Source organism: Chroicocephalus ridibundus, chromosome 3, assembly GCF_963924245.1.
Source record: "Chroicocephalus ridibundus chromosome 3, bChrRid1.1, whole genome shotgun sequence".
In the NCBI taxonomy this organism is placed as follows: domain Eukaryota; kingdom Metazoa; phylum Chordata; class Aves; order Charadriiformes; family Laridae; genus Chroicocephalus; species Chroicocephalus ridibundus.
In genome coordinates this window covers 95,711,926-95,732,749 of record NC_086286.1, presented here as the reverse complement: position 1 = coordinate 95,732,749, position 20,824 = coordinate 95,711,926, and the positions used below count along the sequence as shown (strand labels likewise).

At 36.5% G+C, this 20,824-nt stretch overlaps 1 protein-coding gene across 50 annotated transcripts in view; it reads left to right on the top strand.

Annotated features, from left to right (window-relative positions):
- Window positions 1–20,824, top strand: part of RIMS1 (regulating synaptic membrane exocytosis 1) — a 342,029-nt gene that overhangs the window by 242,075 nt on the left and 79,130 nt on the right. For 22 of the 50 annotated variants that reach the window (XM_063330221.1, XM_063330179.1, XM_063330171.1 and 19 more), the window contains 3 exons: window positions 1,059–1,171; window positions 6,686–6,715; window positions 15,611–15,723. In XM_063330221.1, the coding sequence (XP_063186291.1) occupies window positions 1,059–1,171; window positions 6,686–6,715; window positions 15,611–15,723 (256 nt within the window). The remainder of the gene's footprint in view (window positions 1–1,058; window positions 1,172–6,685; window positions 6,716–15,610; window positions 15,724–20,824) is intronic. The other 28 variants (XM_063330204.1, XM_063330200.1, XM_063330222.1 and 25 more) reach the window with 2 other exon arrangements.

Sequence of the window (20,824 nt, the reverse complement as noted above, 5' to 3'; positions counted from 1 at the left end):
ATTTTTCTTAAACACTGTGCGGGGAATCACATGCTTTTCACACAGCTAACTCTGATCTTACAGCCTAAGAGAAAGTCAGTCGATCTATGTAGTGGGAAAGCCAACAGCATTTGAATTTGCATAAATGTGTTACTTAAAATTGCAAATTATCTACTTTCGACCTTAGCGTAGCAGATAAACAGTGCTTATCCACTATAGTGAGTGTGATATTTCTGTAACTGGCAAGGGTATTTAGTAGTAAGCTCTCCCTCTCAGCAGTCTGCTTCTTCTCCTCTTTTTTTTATTTTCTTAAACTTTTTCCCTAGTTATTACAGGTGGCCCTACTTATTTGAAATGCAAACTTACCAGTGTTCCAAAGGTGTTTGATGTGTTACACTCAGGTGCTGTATCTATAGATAAGAAATCAAGTAGCCAAGGTACTCTGAAATAGTGCTAGCTAGAATTCAGCCAAAGGGGCTTAGGATATTTACTTAGGTACAAATATCAAAAATCTTGTATATTCTTCGTGCGCACACACACATGCACCCCCCTGAGTACTAAGGTTAAAGGTCTTTTTCCTTCTTTGAGTTCAGGGAAAAACAACGTGGGAATTGATACTTGCCGTCCAGTTCTCCGGGGCCTTGTGTAATTATTACGTCAGCACTAAGGCAATACAAAAGTTAATAAAATATAGAAGTAGCGTTTTGTATTGCCCTTGTACCAGTGCAGGAGAACATACACATTGTGAGACATAATCATAAATGGTTCTTAGAAAACTGCTTTTCGTTCAGTGTTTTTTGACTAGTTCTTTGTTTAAAAGGAAAAAAAAACCACAAAAAAAACCCCAACAAAACAAAGGAAAATATTTCTCCATAGTTGAAAGTACTAAGAGAAATTAAATGTGAGGCCTTATAAGTTAACTGGGTATCTAGACCTGAGTATGTGCATATGGCATACATCGAATGCAAACTTCTTCAAACCCACCTTCAGTATATGCGACTTAATACGTGTTTAAAATTCAGAATATAAAAATTGTCTTCATTTGGGTTATTTTACTTTTATCTTAATTTCGTTTGCAGAATACATCAACAAGGAAGTCCCACACAGTCTCCTCCTGCAGACACATCCTTCAGCAGTCGCAGGGGAAGACAGCTACCGCAAGTTCCAGTAAGAAGTGGCAGTATAGAGCAAGGTATCAAAAAATGAGCTTATGATAGCTCAAACTCTTTGATTTCTTACCTTTCTTTACTTAAAGTCTACTTTCATAACTACGTGTTCAATGCTATAATTCTACCAATAAAGCAATAGAAGAGAACGAAAGCCTGGGAAATCCAGTAGAGTTTGAATGGTGGAGTATTTTACATGGTTTAACTGCCTTAATTTTCTAGTACCCTTTTATGTTTGTTTACTTTAAAATTTCTATTTGAGTCGAGGTGGTCTCCATATCTAGTTTGTATCCAGCTAAAGAAATCAGGGCCAAAGATTTTGACAACATTTCAACTGTCTTACTCATTTTCTTACTTTGTGATCTGTATTAATTGTTGTGCATTATTACCATGGATTAATAATAAATATCACAAAACTGTTTTTCTTCTGGAGGTTATAGTTCAATGAGTAAAGAATGAAAATAATCACTATGGGAAAAGTGAAAACACCGGTCATCAGCTCTTTCTTAGGAATAAACTGATCAGGCAAAAAGTGCTGCTCTTTTCTGAAAAAGACAATGTTGTGGAACATGGTTTTTACATACTAATATCAAATAAGTATGAATATTGCTGTTTCCTTTTCTAGCAACATACTTCACACAGAGTGTGAGCTATAATGGTAAAATGAAATGGCACGATGGATAATATTTGCACATTCAGGTTTTCTTCTGTGTTTAAAAAAGCCTGTTTTCTCATTGACTACAAACAGCAACTGAGATTGCCATGTACTGCAAGGTTTTCTTCTTCATGGAAATTAAAGAAATCCTTCTTATGATGAAATGTTGTAGTGCTTTATAGAACTGTTGGCAGACCGCTTTCTTTAATAGATAATGTTGCTTACCATGACCTTCTTATCATGGTACATTACCATAGGTGTTTTATTTGTATGATGGCGTACATTAACGTGCAATCACCTTACGTTAATTCTACGGCTTTGAGCTGGGATGGCATACTACAGCTTCAATTAACACATATGAAAATGTATCGTTGTTTTATACATGTGTTTATTCTGAGTGATTAATATACAAGTGGGTTTTATTAATTTTAAACTTTACATACGAGTCCTTTCATTTTGTTTTGTAGTGAATCTAGGACTGTCTGGATTATAAACTAGTTGCAAACTACATTTAAAGCTTCTATTTCTGCACATTAGTAAGTTGGGGGCTTTTTAGGGAAATGTAACAAGTAATTAATTTCAAATTTCTTTCGTGTTTCTTCTGCAATTTCAGAACTTGGTGCAATATATAATGATGAATCAGCTTTTAATTAATTTTAAGTTGACTTTCCTTTGGATATTCATCTATCATCTTTCTGCTGTTCTTGATAACTGGTCTGTTGAGAATAAAATACTAGTTTATGTTTTGTTAAAGACATTGGAAATGAATGTAGAACTTACCGTAAAAATGAGTAGAGATGGGATGTATACAGAAGAGGAAAGAAAAAATGAAAATCGAGCAGAAGGCTAAAGCCACTCTAGGTTTAGAAAGTTGTTGCTACCGTGAACACCTGTAAAGTAATGCTGTTTCACTGAACTCTTATTTACACTAGTGGTTGATATGCTTGCGCCTTATGTATAAAATTTACAAGTAGGATGCGACATACTGTTCACTTTGCTATAATATATCATACCGCCTGTGTCAATGTGGCTGTATTATCGCACGTGGAATCAAAGGCTAAAGAGATATCCTGTACTCTACATAGTACTTTGGTTGCGTGTAAGTAACTGGCTTGTCCTTTTGAAGGGGAGGTTTTCTGTTTTGCCTATGTTTAATACTTTGTTCAAGCTGAGGGTATATTTGCAGAGAAGTACTAAATTATATAGATTTTATAAAATATTTTAAAATGCTTTTGTCAGTATCTTCTGAAATAAATATGATAGTATGTATAAGCTTTATACTACTGTAAGAAATCAAATTCAGTGAGGCTATAAGACCATAGTATTCGCTCTGATTTACCGTATCAAATTTTAATATCAGTTTCACCTCTTTAATCCCTGTCAAATGAGTACCGGGGTCAAATGGCGTGACTAGAAGTGTTCTGACCCTAATGTAGGATTGAATCCAAAGCATACTGAGGTCTGTAAAAGTTTTCCATTAACTGTACTTGGAACTATATTGTGTCCTTAATTTAAATTCACAGTCACCATGAATAAAGATGATGTCAAAATCTAGTGCAATATGCAAATGTTATAGGGAGCATTTCAAAATGCATTTTCTTCATTTATAAATACTTTTTGGAGATTACTATTGACATCTTGTGTTTCAAGGATATCCTGTATGATGTACCATAAAGTATCACTTTTATAGGAAAGTACTTCTTTACACTCTATACAAATTCTGTTATGTCAGGAGGGTTGAATACATGGCTAAATATTTACATCTGGGAATCTATGTCTGTTTTACAAATCACAGTGATTGTATCAAGAGTGGGTTTTTTTATTTACTCTTTGCATATTCAGGAAGCATAGAAGAATCTAGTAAAGTAATTTTATTACTCTTTAAAGCTCTCATTATGGAACAAATGAAAGTTAATGAAGGAGCAAGAGACTGGTAGTAGTTTTCATCTTGAGAAACAGTGGTATTTTAACTCTTAATCTTAAGTCTTTAGCTCTCAATTGTAAATGATCATATCCATGCTAATAAGGCTTCTTCTAGGACCGGCATTGCATCTTGAACATTCCATTTTGTCAATATCAATTCTAGAACTAAAAAAATGATTATTTCCTTGTCTGTACCAGATGATGTTGTCTTAGTTACTGCTCTGGTCGGCAGTTTGAGAATCATAAAAAGTCGCCTTGTGAGGATAAAAGGTAGTTTTAAAAAAGGTCCTTTTTAGTAGACTCACTTTATTTTAAAAAAATCTCATAGAAGTAATTCTTACAGAGAAGAACAAAGTAGGGGTCCCTGTTCCACTACAGAAATGAGGCTGGTACTACTCATCAGGAAGACAGAAAAAAAAAGTCTTAAATATAGAGGAAAAAGACCAATTTAAGGACTAAAACCTCAAACCAGCATAATTATGCACACTACCAAAAAAAAAAAAAATAAAAACACTTCTTAGTGATGATGTTCTAAAGGGTCTAGCAGCTTTGCCTGGTTTTGCAGTGCAGGAGGGAGGTAGTTGTTTTCACTTGTAAGAGTTCTAACTAATTTTTTAGCAACTTCAGTACACTCAGACTTTTTAAAGTGGTTACAGTTAAGATTGTAGGCGTCTATAATTTTTAGGCAACGTGATTTTTATTTTCATCCCAGTGATGTTCAAGGAAGACATGGCTGTATTTCTTTCCTTTGCAACCCCATCAGCAGTATTTCCTAGAGTGCAGGATACACTGGGATGTTATTGCACGTAAAGGTCTTGAGATGCTTGAATATTGAAAGTTAGTCTGGTATAAGTGTGTCTCCGTGTGTTTTCGAAAAGTCACGATTTAGTGGTCATTACCCTAACTTATGCTACTTATGAAGCATTTTTTATTTCTTTGTTTTAACCGATAATTTTATAAAAGGACCTAATAATATGAAGATGTTTTGGCTCAGTGACTAAAGCAGTGAAATTCTAAGTCGCGGTAAGGACGATGGTGTGTTCTCAATATGTCATCCTGTGCCGAGCTGTAAGAGGTTTGCATCAGGTTTTTATTATTTGCGTCATGTTTGGGTGGAACTGTGCAAATCATTAAGAAGGATGGGGATTCTGTGTGGGCTTTGTTTTTCAGCCGTTTCTGTAAGAATTTTATCACGTAGTTGCATGGTTTTTAAATGATAATTTTGTATAAAGCATATTTCTGTGATCTTTATTCAGTCCGTCCTCTGTCATTGCAACTATCAAACATCACAGGAATTCTTGGTTGCATAGAATTTGAGGGTGGGTCTCTACACTTTTGTATAATGGTTAATCACTGTATTGATCAAGGAAATGAATACAGCCTGAAGATCTGTAGCATTTTTATACGCTCCTTTTTAGCTGCAGTAAATAATACTAGGGATAATATTATGAAACCTAGCAAGTAAATAAGAAAAAAACATATGTGCTACTGAAATTTATGATTGTTTGTAGTATAGAAATGATCTTTAAGAGCTAATTCATGCAAAACAGGTCTTTCTCCCTGTATCTGCTTCTATTTGGCTCTTCACGGCATTTCTTTTTCATAGCTTCGACAATGTGGTTTCATGTTTCAGAAGTCCTGTAATGAGAGTAAGGTTTGTGATAATCAGCAGTCTATTTACACGTAAAGAGCACCTGTAAACATAACTGAACTCGTGTGGTTGTGTGTGTTTCCAGTGGCATCTGTTTATGGCAGTAGGCCTTATGCAGTGGCCTTTAGAAAACCAAAAGTGCGACCAGCATTAAATACTACTGTGTCTTAGCGCGTTAGAAAAAGCTGCAGCTTTGTACATAGCTTGTATGCAGGGTGAAGTGTGTGTGTGTGTGTCTGCGCGCGCGCGCACGCTCTTTCATGAAGACTCTACTGATACTGAATGGGAATTGCTTGTATAAAGTTCGTGTCTGTAATATATGTACAAGTCTAACAGTAGTCACATCATAGAGGAATGAAGTGTTTTGATGTCCAGTGTTTCCTTTTCACAAAGAAGAATCTGAAGTTCATACAGAAGACCAGTATGTTATCAAATAATACATTTGAGTTGCAAATAGCTTTTTATATTTAATCAACCTACGATCCTAAGAAAAAATGAATAGTTAGTGAAAACTGTTCTGTGTGTATGTACTCGATCATTGAAAAGTCATTGCAGTGAGAGTATGGCTTGAGTAATGGTAAAAGATCAAACCCTTTCAGTTAAAACCTTTTTTCAGATCCATCAGTATAAAACTTGAGTGGCAGAAGAAAAAGAATAAGTCATTTCAATTTTAGATTTTAGTCTTTTAGCATTCTTTGTTTTGTCTTCATATTTCTGGTTTTATTTTGAAATTCTTAGGTGACACTGCATATTTTGAGGCAGCTTGTGGAATCTTTACTCACACTGGAGAGTATTTTTTTCAGCATTGCTAACTCTTGCAAATGGGTTCAAGCCTCATAATCTTTTTTTTTTTTTCTTTAAAGAACGATTTTCAATAGTCTGGTGGTTATTGGGTATTATAGATTTCCGTTAATAGGAAATAAATTTGTAACAGTCATTATTGCAGAAAAGGCTTCAGAATCTAAAACAGGGCTATGACATTTAGGAGTGAGAGTGATACTTAAAGCAATTTAAAGATTTTTATGTCGTTCATAAATTTGGATATGACAATACTGCTCGAGTAGAATACTTAAAAGAGTCCACAATCTGGTTCTCAGTAACTTCATTGTTCCTGTTAATTTTAAAGAGAAAATCATAGGCTTTATTATTTGTCATGGTTTATCATTTTAATTTTCTACATTACTTTTACATATGCTGGAGTACTGCCTACTGTACATGCCATTGTCACATATAACACATTTCTTTATCTAACTTTAAATTTGCTGATTTCTTTTTCTGTTTCCATCATTCCGTGCATTTAATTCATTGAAGAGCAAGAGACTTTTAACTCTTCCACAAAAGGTAAATATTTATGTAATTTTTTACAAATGTTTGGCAACTGTTAATATTAATACTGGTTTTTCCCTAAATATATTCCGTGTCAGTATATGGTATTTAGTTAACAGTGTTTAACAGGCGAGAAGGTTTTTTTCTCAATTATGTGCTATCTGATGCCCCTCTTTAGAATCTGAAAATGGTTTCTCTTCTCATTTCTGATTTTCCTATTGAAATGCAATACACTGCATTTAACAGTAGTAGTCCTGGTATTTTACATGGCTCAGAAGCTGCTTGATTGAGTTGATGTTCACGCAAAGTCAAAGATTTTATCTAAACTCTTCTTGAGCTCCGCACAACATCTGCTTCTAATGATGCAGCCACTGCTGTTGGCATCTGTGAAGGCTGTTTTGTAGGTCTGGATTTAGAAATAATTGAAGGTGATGATGGCCAGAAACTATCCTTCGTACACAGAGAGATTCTGAAGAATGAGCTGTGGTTTACTTGCATGACAAGCCCTTGACACTCAGAAAGTTAGCCATGTTGTAGGGCAAGTTTCTAGGGGCAGACGTACAGCACTCACCTCCAAAGGAATTCCCGATGTCTGTGCTGGTACCGGTGATTCAGTGAGCTCAAACAACAGTTATCTAAGGCTGTCCCACAAAGCGAAAAGTGTGGTCCGTCATGTCGCTGTAGAAGCAACGTTGCAGAGAAGTCCCCTTTTTTCTTTTCCTTTTCTTTTTGCTGGAAGTAGGACTTATCTCAAAATCAGAATGAAGCTTGGAGAGAAAAAAATTAAAAAAAATTAATTCCTTTTAATGTTAACAGCAAAATACTACGCTACATAAACACTAATAGCACAGATTAACCTTTTCTGACCTTTAGTCCTGAGTCCTGCAGATCTTGGGAAATTCTGGTCTGAATGCAGGCTTTGGTGGGTCAAAGCTAAACTGCGAATTGAACTTGAATCAGAATATCTACTACAACTTCTTTACTTTCTGAAACGGTGAATCCCACTGATGCATTCATACTTGCTTAGGTAAAACTACAGCAGCTGTTCCACTAGCTATGAACTCCAACACCCACACCAATAATCAGGAGTATGTTTTCATGATAACGTTAAAGAAAAGATGAAAAAGAAATAATATTTAATGTAGGTCTTAGCAATTACAGGTTATTTTGCAATGTTAAGGATGTCTTAAGAAAGCGCTTATGAAATGTCTTAAGAAAGTGCTAAGAATGGTTGATTCTACAAATTATTTCTGTCATTTTTGCTTTCTTCAGTGTTTATATTTCTCTCAAACAGAACAATACAAATCAATCATGCCAGTTTGTTGCCTATGTTCACAAGCCTTGCCCTGTGATTTGGACCGCAGTGGACGTGTTGTTGTTTAAAACAGTTAACATTATACAGACAAACTAGACCATGCCTATAACAGATTTGTAAAAGAGATTGTTTCCACAAGATTTGGATGGATCTGGCCCAAGATTTGGGAGTGTGTAAAAGGTGGTGGGATCTTTACACACAGAGATTCCTCTGGCTCAAGGGAGCTGAATGCAGATGCAGCCCGGAGGCAGAAAAGAGCTGGGCAAAAGAAGAGCAGCAGGAAGAAGTGGAGTGCTGGCACTTCTGGGGGACCATGAATAACTTAAGTAGAGCTGACTTGCATTAGTAGCCCACTGTCACCTCTGACTTTCCCCAGTGCAGATTAAGAGATAAAAAGAATAGACAGTAGGTGAATGGGAGATGGGGATATTATGTGGCAAGAGATATAGGTATGAAGAAAAGCATATGCCACACATGAACAACACCGACTAGATAAATTTACAAGAAAAAAATCAAGCATCTGTTCCACTTTATCAATGGGAAGGGTTGCGATAAGATCTTAATCAGATTATGAAAATGCTGACTTTGGTCAGCATTGGGCCACTTGGACCAGTGGCTTACTTACCTACCACGGGGATGCTTTGTGTGTGCATATTGCAAAACTCATCCTGAAGGCTGAACAGAAATAACCTGGAGACTCCGTATTATTTCTGAAATGCTTCATTCTGGTCCAACACCAGTGTGAGTTCTCTCTTCTGGTTGCACAGCCAGCTCTCCAGTGAATGCTCCCCTCCATCCTCGCTTCCCTTGCCCACTGGGATTCTCCCACCCAAGTCTCACCGCTGCTTTATTTCCCTGCCTTTGTTCTGGACATTGGTTCCACCTAGTTTCTTCTTCAGCTTCCACTTCTCAGTTCCTCAAACCAGATACTGGTTTTTTCCCTCTAATTCCCATCCACAGAGCATCTAAGGAGCACAGACAGATGAAGCTGCTGGCTTTTGCTGTGTAGAAAGGCTAAGTGTACATGCTTCTAGACTGCATTGTAGCTGTAGCTGTTTGTCATTGTTCAACTTTTCTTCTTAGTATGAAGACTGAGAGTCTACAGGAAATGGTATAGCCAGTGCTAAGACACCCTTAGGTTTTCTATAGTCTAGGAAAAAACAATATGATTATGTTTTAATTACAGACCAGGTAATGTCACCAGTCATTCTGGCATTAAGCCCATACTTGGATTTGAGCAAGAATGTCCTTTTAGAAAGGTATTTTCACTTAATGACTGAAAACAATGGAATTTTTTTCCCGTGCTTGACCATTTGACTTTTTAAACATATGTCTTCTTACTTATCTGACTTTACCTAACTTCAAAGCTACTGGGCATTATTGTACCTGTATCTGCTAAATTGAAGAGCGTTCTATTGTTAGAAGTCTTCCCACGTGTAAATAATTACGAACCCAAATCAAGCCATATATGTCCTTTCTTTTCAATCATTTCCTAAATCTGTTACTGCAAGACCGTGTCCTGGACTTCATATAATTCTTATGATTTCTTTCTGAACCTTTTTCACCAACAATATGCTTGGAGCAATAGTCTTCCTAAAATATCAGAATCCGTTGACCTTAGATAAATTGAGTATCTTCCAGTTTCCATGTTTATTTTTGATGTCCTAAAACTCCCTGTCTCTGTATGGCATTTAAGAATTTGTTGTTCTTTTTGTAAGCATAAAGGCTTATTTTCACATACCTTGCTGAAATTTTCCTTTTCCTTTCTTGCTTTATTATTTGCTAGATAGCAACAAGTCTCCACTTCAGACATAGTGATATTTTGCTGGAGGTACATGTGTAGCATGTACAGCAGTTTAATTTTGGGTATGAGGTGCTTTTCCTTGGAATTTGGTGATGGTCACACTGCTACATAGGAGGTAATTTCAGTGCTAAAACAATTCTAATCCCTTTTTTCAAATGTATGAGTGGGTTCTTTTTAGATGTTATTTATTCACAAGATTCACAGCCTTACAGACCTACAGAAAGTAGAGACCCTTTGATGATCATTGTAATGCAAAAGAGGTGAATATCTAAAGAGTTAAGGTCAGGAACTAGAGCTAGAAAGGCAGCTTTAGTATTTTTGCTGTTCCTTGCTAGTCCAGTATTTCTGCCTGTGGTACAATCTTTATTTAATGAGCCCGCATATGTTTCATTCATTATACTGTCAGCTTAATAGATAAGTGTTTGTAGCATCGTGCCAGTTAAGAAATTTTGCAAATAATACAGAGTTTAGTCCCACTTTCAAACCTTCAATAGGGGACTTACTTAAAACCTTAAAATTACTTCCATTTCTTTCGCACTGTTCATTACTCTTAGTGCAGCTTTTGTAGCTATCACTGATTTTCATAGGATTGGCCTGTGGTAGATACCAATGCAGGTTGAATTTATTTTAAGGTCACGTTTACATTCTGTGGATAACAGAAATATGTCACATGACACATTCTGTCTATCTTCTAAAGTATTAAAAAAAAAAAAAGAAAACTTAATCTGCCCTAGTATATTTAATATGTTAGTATAGTATGTTGCTTACGGTTCTATTATTCTGTACATAATTGAAAAGGTAGCATATATTCTGAACAGTTAGGATTCTAGCCAGGTCTAACTTCTCTATCAGCAGCTGGGCGTTGAAATAGGCCCATATTATTTTTCTGAGGACAGAAATAAAGATGAGGGCTGTCAACTAGTTAATGCCATCAGATGTAACTCTATGAATCTTACCATAGTGCTCACGCATTAAAAGGAGTATTTGCTTTGTGTAAGCAAATCTTTCTGTCATTTTAGGCCTCTAGATTTTTTCCCTTGAAGTTTGCATCATAAAGGATGTGTGATATCTGCTGGTAAGGTTTACAGCTATCTGAAATCTCGATGCCAATTTCTTCTTATTACATAGCTTACTCCAGCATTTAATAGCGCAGGTAAGACGAAAGATTTTCTTTGAGGGTAGGTTGCATGCTGAAAATGCAATCTGTAGCTATTTTCTTTAGTTTGTTCCCTACCTCCTTTAAGTAGTATATTATGGGTGTGCATATTTTCAACACTCGAAGCATGTATTTTATAGGCTGTCAATAAAACAAAAAACACAAACTGCCTTTAGTGTTAATCAAAACTTCTTTTATCACAAGAAATACAAGCAAGTTTTTTAATTACTTTATGAGTAAAAAAACAACTCTGCCATTATGTGCATATGTTAAATTGTTCTTTTACTAAAACCATGATCGTCTCTGCAAAGACTGTAAGTCCAGATGTTTAGTTGTACTTCCAGCATGTAGCATATTTATAATCCTGTAAGATCTGTTATCAATTATAGCACAAGGTGCACAGTCTTCACAAGGGATGTTTCTTGAATGACATGTGAGGAAAAGACCCAGGAGGAGCTGATGGACCTGCTAGCCTATAAGATGGGAGATGGTCTTAATCTTTGTAGACCATGTCTTCTTCCTTTGAATTCCTTCCCTGTGGAAGCTAGATGGGGCTTACCAGTGAGTTGAATAATAAACTGAGTAGTAGCTAAGAGAACTTCTATTTGTTTGATGAAAGACCATTCGCATCTACCCTGGGCACTTAATTCTTGGTAGCTTGGTATGGTAGGTTGACCCAAGCCATCAGTGAAGCACCCACCAGCTGCTCGCTCACTCCATGGTGGGATGAGAGGGAGAATTGGAAGATCAATAGTGTGTAAAAAATCATGGGCCAAGATAAAGACAGTTTAGTAAGTGAAGGGAAAAAATGAAGAAAAAGGAAAGAATCACAAACCCCAACACCAAGTGATGCAAAGGCAATCACGCACCACCTCCCACCAGAAGACCAAAGACCCAACGGCCAGCCAGTCTCTGAGCAGCAGCTACCTTGGAAAGACTAACCCAAATTTTATTGCTGAGGATGTTGCTATGTGGTATGGAACATCTCTTTGGTCAGTTGGGGTCAGCTGTCCCAGCTGTTTCCCCTCCAGCCTATTTGCTGCTGGAGCAGGCAGCATGAGAAACAGCGAAGGACTTGGTGCTGTGCAAGCACAGCTCTGCAATTGCTAAAACATCACTGTGTTATCAATACCGTTCCGGTTACAAATCTGAAACTCAGCACCATACAGGCTGCTGTGAAGAAAACTACCTTCGTCCCAGTACACCTGGGCTTACAGGAGTCAAACCAGTTTATAAATATTTTAATGGAATTGAAGTATAACATTTTGATTCCATTCGTATGTCTGTCTTTTCTCTACTGCATGGCTTGATTGTTTGTGTACATCATTATTGTACACCCTTCACATGGTTTAGTAGTAGTAATAGCTTTAGCTCTAAGCTTGCATTCCTTATCTGAACAGTCTGCTCACTGAGTTCTCTTCTTTCAATTACTGCTTACTGGTTGATCTCACATCTGAATCAGCAGCTCTTGAAGAGATGAGTTACAGCTCTTTGAAATGTTACTTCTGACACCAAAGAGAGTTAACATGTCGACACAACTGATATTGGTGGTAGTTGTACCACTAACTGGAGACACTTATAGTAAATCTACGTATTTTAAATTCTAGGGCCACTGTAGAATTTAAAGGTCTTGGGATTACAGTACGTCAATCTGTAAATTACTATGTAGTCCTACCTCTCAAGAGCTCCAGAAAAAGCACTCTGTAGATACTGATGTCCTGAAAGAAAGTAGATCCATGTTTTTCTAAGAGGCAGGTTAAGTTCTTGAAGTATTGTTTACATCAAATTTTCATTACCTGTGGTAAGCAGCTGTGTTCCAAGAAAGTAATGTGATCGTATGGTGGTGTTACCTATGGTTGTTACAGCTTCTGCTAATGTGCTTTTGCTCCTGTGTTAGATCTTTTTTCTGCTTCTTGTGATTAACATGTAAAGAGCATACCAGGCATATCAGGCAGGTGACATTTTCCATCACAGAACTGAGCTAGATACAACATAGGCTCAGATGTGCATGGTAAACAAAGCTGGAAAGAAGACAGTTGTATTTTATAGAGCAGATTTGCATTTCACACAGTTGCTTGGTAGAAATACAGTAACTGCTAATTGGTGCTAAATTACATTACTCCATGCACAAAACCAAATGTCTCAATTAGAGAATTTAGATTTACTTCACACTCCTCTTTAATTGTTCTCATGTTTGTTTTTTTTTTAATATAATGATATCCAATAATGTAAACCAGAACATAAGTGTATTAGGGAACATAAATCAAGAATTACAGACTGCAGTGATTTTCACATACGGTCACTGGAATAGCATCTCATTACATAATAGAATATTCTTTTTCAGATATCGTAAGTAATAGAGTAACATTATATCCTACAAATTCTTTAGTGTAATATATAGTTGACAGGGTGAAGCACCTAAAAGTCACACAATGAAAGAGTTATTTTTTACAGTAACTGTGATCTATGCACCATACACATATAGGGCTAAATTTTTAAAGGGGTCTCATTTTTCCCTCTGATTTTATATCCTCAGTCTATTTCATGCATATATGATAGGATTAAGATATCTGAGTTTTTACTTCAGTCACTAATTGATATATCTTAATCCTTTCATATCTGCCCTTAAAATAAGAGGCCATCTTTAAAAATTTCACCTAAAGTGCTCAATTTTGCCTTCAGATACCTCCATGCAACTTCCATTGAAGTAATTGGAGCTGTGCCTGCATATCTGATGGTGGAACTGGACTCATTGCAATTAAGGTACACATTTACCGACATAATTAGTCATCTGGAATAATTGCTGGGCCCAGTATTACATTCTGCATGTGCAGAATTTCCTAGATTGGACCCTCTGCGTGTGAGAGATTGAAGATTACAATGATAACTTTATTTTGTTCCTTAAATTTGTAGCTGTAGCAGAATTTTAATGTAATTTGCTATATTTAGTTTTCCTATTTTTAAATAAGAAATGTGGAAGAATGACATGAAAACAACATATTTTTCACAGTGACATCTTTGTATATTTTTTCATACCCAACCAGGGCACAGACATTCCATCATTTCCACAAACACGTTATGGGTGGTACATGCATGCACAATTGTGATTTGTGCAGTAGGACACAGTTTAAAATATCCAACTCTGAGTGTATTCCTTTTTAAAAAAAAAATCTTTGTGCTTGGAAAGCACAGACAAAAAAATAGATGTGTAAAGAGCCCCACAGTTAACTAACAGCATAAAACCCACATTTAGGAACTTTGGTTACCTCTTAATTCACAACACAGATCTTTAAACAACATGATAGAGTACTTACTTATTTTCCACTAATTTAAAATTCTCTGTGTTTTGTGATGGCAAATTGATTCCATGCAGCTTATGAATTCCTGTCTCTCTCCTGTCACTGGTCCAGGGAGGGGCTGTTTACAAAAATCTTGACTCGTAAAATGAATCGTTTTGGAGAGAGTCATGTAAATCCATGGTTGACCCAAACCCAGAAGATTTTGTAGAGGTTTTCCCAAATAAAATGCCTGTCTTGAATTTGTGACCACACAAAAAATTCCAACTAAAAGTGGTTGTTCTGGGATGTTATAGCCTGTTAAATCACAATGAACATAGTGAGTACACCTGTGATTTAGAGTAGGTACTGATGAATATTTGGGTCTAGTTTTAGAACTGTTAAAAAGTGCCAGTTATCAAGGTATTGGTTTTATTGGTGTTCCTTTGCATTTATAGTGCTACCAAGTTTAAGAATGGCAGAAGATATAGTTCCCTCTGAAAATTATCCACTACCACAAAGGTTAACTTATTTTAAGGAAGCCTCAGCCCAGAGGCTTTCACACCACTGTTCCCGTTAGTGCAAGGTCATCTTCCTGTGGCAGGCACAGGCAAGATTAATTGCCGTAGCTTGTTCAAATTGAAGAAGATGCTCTTTATAGCACCACAGCTTCTTGATGGTTCAAGATTAGATTTCTTTTTTTAAATGAACACTGTCATAGGGAACTTGAAAACACAAGAAAAAATAATTTCTTTGAAATAGAAGTGAACATTAGAGAGAAAAGTAGTGCTTTTAAAGGACTTACTGTAAAAAAAAACCTAGAAAATTACTGTATTTTTTACTATGGTTGAATGGAGAAATTATTCGTCAAATAATCTTTAGCTATGGTAAGCACTTACGTATTAAAGTAGTAGTAGGAGTCAATTACTTTAAAAATAAATTTTGATACCTGTTTAATGCATTAATTCTTAGAATGCTACTGTAATATTTTCTACATTTAAGCAAATACATGGTTAGATGATCATGGATTTATGTCCCCTGCATCCAGAATACTTAGCAGGTTTATAATTCAGCTTATCACCTAAATTCTTTCACTCTTTTCATATCCGTTGCACCAGCTTGATTATGTATAGGAAATTGGGATGTCTGCCCATTTTCAGGTAAAGACTCTCGCAATGGAAATGATTGATATCTTGACATTAGTGTTCCTTTGTTCTGTGTTTACACCCTGCTTGTTCTACATGTTTGTACATTTCTTTGTTTCGTTGAGATGGAAATAAGTTAAAATTGTTGCTATACCGTTTGTTTTTCCAAAAGGTTTTCACTGTTTTTAATTGATTTTCATTGTGTGTTTTTGCAGCAAGCTTAGTAGTGGAGGAGCGAACGAGACAGATGAAAATGAAAGTGCACCGTTATAATCAGACATCAGGGTCTGGTTCTAGCCAAGAACATGAGCGTGAGCAATATACCAAGGTAACGTCAGTAGTGTTGAAATGATACTTTGGCTTGAAAATTGAAGGCATAAAGCCATTTATTTAAAATATTATGTCACCCTGAAGAATACTGTGTTATAAAGCCTGACAGAAATGTCTTCAAGTAATAGCTTTTTAACATCCTTTATACCCCCATTTGTTGTGCATTAGACTTAGTATTTGTTGTCACCTAAAATGAATCCGCAAAGAGCAGAACACTTCGAAACTAAGTCAGGGAAGAAAGATCCTTCAACAGCTGTTAAACAAAGCCATGTGACCTCTAGCTTATGAAGTCCCTGGCCTGCAAATCCCTGGAGGCTGGAAAAATGGGCCATTGAAGTATCATTGTGTGTTGGCCCTTCTCTTTTGTTCTTCCCTAGGCCCTTGCTCTTGTCTGATGTGTAGAGAGCTGGACAGAATTAGTTCCAATCCCATGCAGCCGTTCTCATATTTGTATAATATTTTTGCATCCTAATAGGATCACAGATAAAATATTTCCTTTCTGGAGATACATACTGATTACTTTGATCTCCTTTTCTAATAAAAATGTAAAGATTTCCTCTGAAAATTAAGTGTACGTGAAATTACATTAATGAAGTTATATAGAGAGACCATACTGTTTGTTTGTCTGTTTGTTTTTTCTTGACAGTGCTGAAATGATATCGCACAACCTTGTAAATTTAAAAGTGTGTAGGCTTCTGAGCAAGCTGCCGACAACGTCTCACAGGTCTGCACTGTCACGTGCAAATCAAGCTGTGAAGGGCCGGAGCTAAAGACATGTTCCCTTATGCTGCCTACCTTTGCAGAAGTCAGGAGGGGAAATGTTTAGTTAGGTTCTGTCATTACCTTTTAGAGATACCGCACCGTGTTGGTGTAGGCAAAGTAAAGGGCAGAGACAAAACCAGTGGTAACTCAGTTGCGTGGGAAACATTCCTGCAGTTCTCTTCTTCCAGTGCCATTGAGAGTTCCGTGCTTCCAACGAGTGACCACGGGATGGCAGTGTGAATGTAAAAGTCCACTGTAAAAAATGCAAAGACACACATAGCAACTGTGTGCGTTAAAAATAAGGTCTCGGAATAGCAGAAGTTGGAAGAAAATCAGAGCTTTTATTAAGTTAGTTAGACTTTTGTGCTTCAAGAGCCACATTTCAAATACTTGCTTCACATCAGTGACGATTAAACACTTGTATTTTTATTTCTGCGTTTTAAAAGAGGCAAACTTTCCATTTGTGAACTGGTGCTTTACAGAAAACAATAGAAATTGTCAAGCTGTCAACAGCTGCGGACATGAGAACCCTCCTGGCCTTTGTTGTCATAGCACAGGCACTGGGTTTCTGTCCTTCCCCCTCCAGGGTCACTTCCCTGTGTTTCGCAGAATTAATGCGTGCTCCTGGGGGCACAGGTTAAAACAATGGAAAAATGAGGTACTCGGCAGAAACAAAATCAGAAATTTACATAGGATTGGGTAAATAGGTAATTGGGCATCTAACTTGTAATATCTAACAGATTTAAAAAATTTGTTGAAGATCATGTCGCAGTTAAATATGGAGACAACTTTAATAAGGGTGTTTCTTTTTTGAGACCACCTCACTGTGAACATAGAACTTAAATGAAGTAGTTTTCAAAGGGAAGAGAAATACGAGAAACAAGGCTTTGGGTCCTCAATTTCCAATCTGTGGGGTATCAGTGCTATTAAAAAAAACACCCCAACAATTAGGAAATTTTCAATGAGATCATCTTGTCAGAAGCCAGAATTTGTATAATAATTAGAACAGCTCATTTGATATTGGGTTTGCCGTTACCTTCAACTCAGGACAAGACAGTGAGATGCAGTGTGTCTCCACGGTCCTTGACAACTAGTTAACATGTTAAAAAACAGTAAAAATGTGTTTGATAAAGTTTGCAGGAGAGAAGGGTAATGTACTATCTAAGGACTTTGGCAAGGATGACCAAACATATACCTTTGTTCATAGTCAAAGGCCGGTTTACTGATTTGGATTAACCGTGTTTACAGATTGATTCCAATGTGTGTATTTTTTCATTATGAAACACATTTTTTAGTCCTGACTCTCTTTAATGTTTATCACAAGCATTATTTTTCTCCTCAATATATTTCTCTTTTTGGCTTAATGTAGATGCAATTTATGGTTAAATAGTTGTTGGAAAACATCAACCTGCAATGTTACAAGTTTCTCTTATTCTCTACTACCTAGAGTTTTCTAGCATCATCTTTAGTTTTTAAATATATGTGGACATGACATCAAAATTGAAATCACAGCATGATGAATACTAGATGGAAAAAAGTCTCTTAAAAATTTTTTTGTTCGGAATTTTTTTTTAAAAGTATGACCACAACTTTGAGGGAGCAAATTCTCTGTCCGATGCTATAAGAAAAATACTTTGGGTGTACTCTGCATTCTGACAGACATATACTCCTTTCCACGCTAACATGGTATTAGGGAGAATGAATTAGTTGTCTTGGACTTTAAATCCAAAAATCTTTAACTTGTCCTAGGATCTTTAACTTAACTAGAATGGCCCAACCTATAAAGTGCTGAGAATAAATTATATTATCACTTTCTAACACTCTCTACTATTTTCAGTGATGTAGCTGTTTGCTTCATATCACTATGGTGATAGTCATCACTTTAAAAATGTTACTAAAGCAAACTGTGTGCTACTGTCTTTCTTTAGTCTCAGAAGATGCTGAAAGAGTTAAGAAAAACCAGACAGATGAAGGTTTAGACAGCTCTAATGAAAATGTAGTAAGTCATATCAGGTGGTGCAGTAAAGCTGATGACTGAGACTTCTACGGACTTCAGACTATACCTAATTGCTGCTGCCAAAATGTGTGAAATGTCTTTGAAAGCTGCAGGAGCCAGACTTACTTTAAATAAAGAAGAAAAAATGTTCAGTGGTGTAATAGACATTTTGGAAGAGTGAGAAAGAAATATTAAATAGCTATTAAAGAAATGGCAGTTGCAAGCAGAGTTTGTCCCTCTTCAACAGAAATGCTTCTTTCTTTCCCAAGTAGTGGTGTTTGCCCACCTCTTCTAAAAATAAGTATTTATATTTATTAGAGAAATTGTGCTGTGCTGCACATTGAGAAAATATTTCCTTCTTCCTTTCAGAGCAATCAGCTCACATGGATTTGATTCTTCCACTATTTTAGCATTTGGGAATACGCTTGTTTTATTACAGATAAAATTCTCCAAACCTTTCAAAAACTTTCCTTCAGTATGCGCTGGATCTCCTTTGCAGTAGTTAATTACATGTATGTCAGAGGTATCATGACATGGCCTTTGCCATTTCCAGTCCATTTCTGATGCATTTCTTCCATTTTTGTAATTTCTCCCCCTCAGTTTCTCAATCTTCTAGTCACAGTAAGCAAGCGCTAGCTTTTCAAGCACGCACCGTGCTCTTAGTGTGTAAACATCTTTAAACATCTATGGTTTTAACATGCATTAATGCATTTTGAATAGGTGTCTGCTCTACAACATTTGTATGGATCTTGATGGCTGTTGACTCTAATCGTTTTGAGACCCTCACAGAGCTCACATTCTTATTTCCTTCAGTTCCAATGGAAAGACTCCATAATTTATGTGAAACAGCTAAATTCTAAAAAGTTAAATGAAAAAAAAACAACCCTCAAACCAACAAACCCTCTGTGGATTTGGCAAGAAGGTTAAAGAGCTTTCAACATTTGTCTGCCTTCTTTCTTTTATATTGGTAAGGCTGTAGCGTCTAGTATGCACATACTTGTGCTGGTTCAGCGTTTGAGAGAATCAAAACACTTTGGTAGCATTATTCTGGATTTGCATAGATATAAATGACAGTATATCTTAATTAGGCTCTTAATTCAAAATACAGAAAGCTTTTATTCCAGATGCCACACACAGAACACAAACACCATGCTGCAGCTGTTCTGGCTTTCCAGAGAATGTGCAACACATTTTTTTGTAAGGTCTTGTTTATTCAAGAGAGTTGCTGATCAGAGCACTGTAGTACGTACTTAAAAGGACATCACTCTATATTTAGATGCGCTACCAACTCAGTTAACGCTCTATGTGATTGGAAGGCGTTTAGCGTAAAAGTATAATCGTGGCATTAGTTCATTGGCACTCTGTGGATTTAACTTGGTAGTTAATGTCTAGGAGGGCTGGATAGGAGACTCGAGGTGATATGGGGCTATGTTAAGTTTTATGTGATGCTGGTTAAGGCACTTAGGGCTATCTATAAAAAATGCTCTTGGACATTGATGTGATGGGTTTCTTCTTTTGATTCCCCTTCATCCACCTTCAAGAAAAAAATATTTATTCTATATCGTATTGATAGGACAGTCACTCCAGCCCTAGTAGGGTTTCACAAAATTCCATGAGTTCCATTCATTCAACTTGTGGGCTTCACTGCTGTTTTCCCGTGGTTTGACTTGCTCATTTTTACTATTCCCTGTTAGGAAGTTGGGTGGTGTTCACTGTAGTTGAGTTGGATACAATTACGGGAAGAATTACTTAGAATCCCAGGTGCTTACTGGGCTACAGACCATCACGTGAGCTGCTCCTAAGACACAGACCGAGATGCTGGTAGGAGTCAAAAGGTGGGGCCCGGACACACAAAGGTCCATGGCCCTGACTGCCGGGCCGTGAACCCCAGCAGTATTTGGAGGAATAGTGTGTGAGCAGTGATAAAACTCAAGGTGTTTGTGCATGATTCAGCATTTTATGGCAAAATTCCTTGTTAGGATAAGGTGCCTCAACAGATAGCTGTGATCTCAAAGCTTGCATAAGCCCTGGGATGAATGCCCTTAATGTTTCTGGTCTGGATTTCTCTTTCCTTATTATAATTTCCTCATTTTAATCCCCATTTAATTTTCTCATTTAATTTCCTCATTTTAAGCACTTAATGAGGCACATATTTTCAGAGATTAGTCACCTGAGGCTGTTTTTGTAGTTAAAGGAGGGAGTACTCCTTCAGTTTTCAAAGCTCTGAACTATTGTATTCTCCATGGTTTTGGGAGATAAATCTAGAAATATAAATACTTATTAATATGGAAGATAATATAATTATAATGGACTATTAAATGGCTTCTAAGTGTGCCTTATA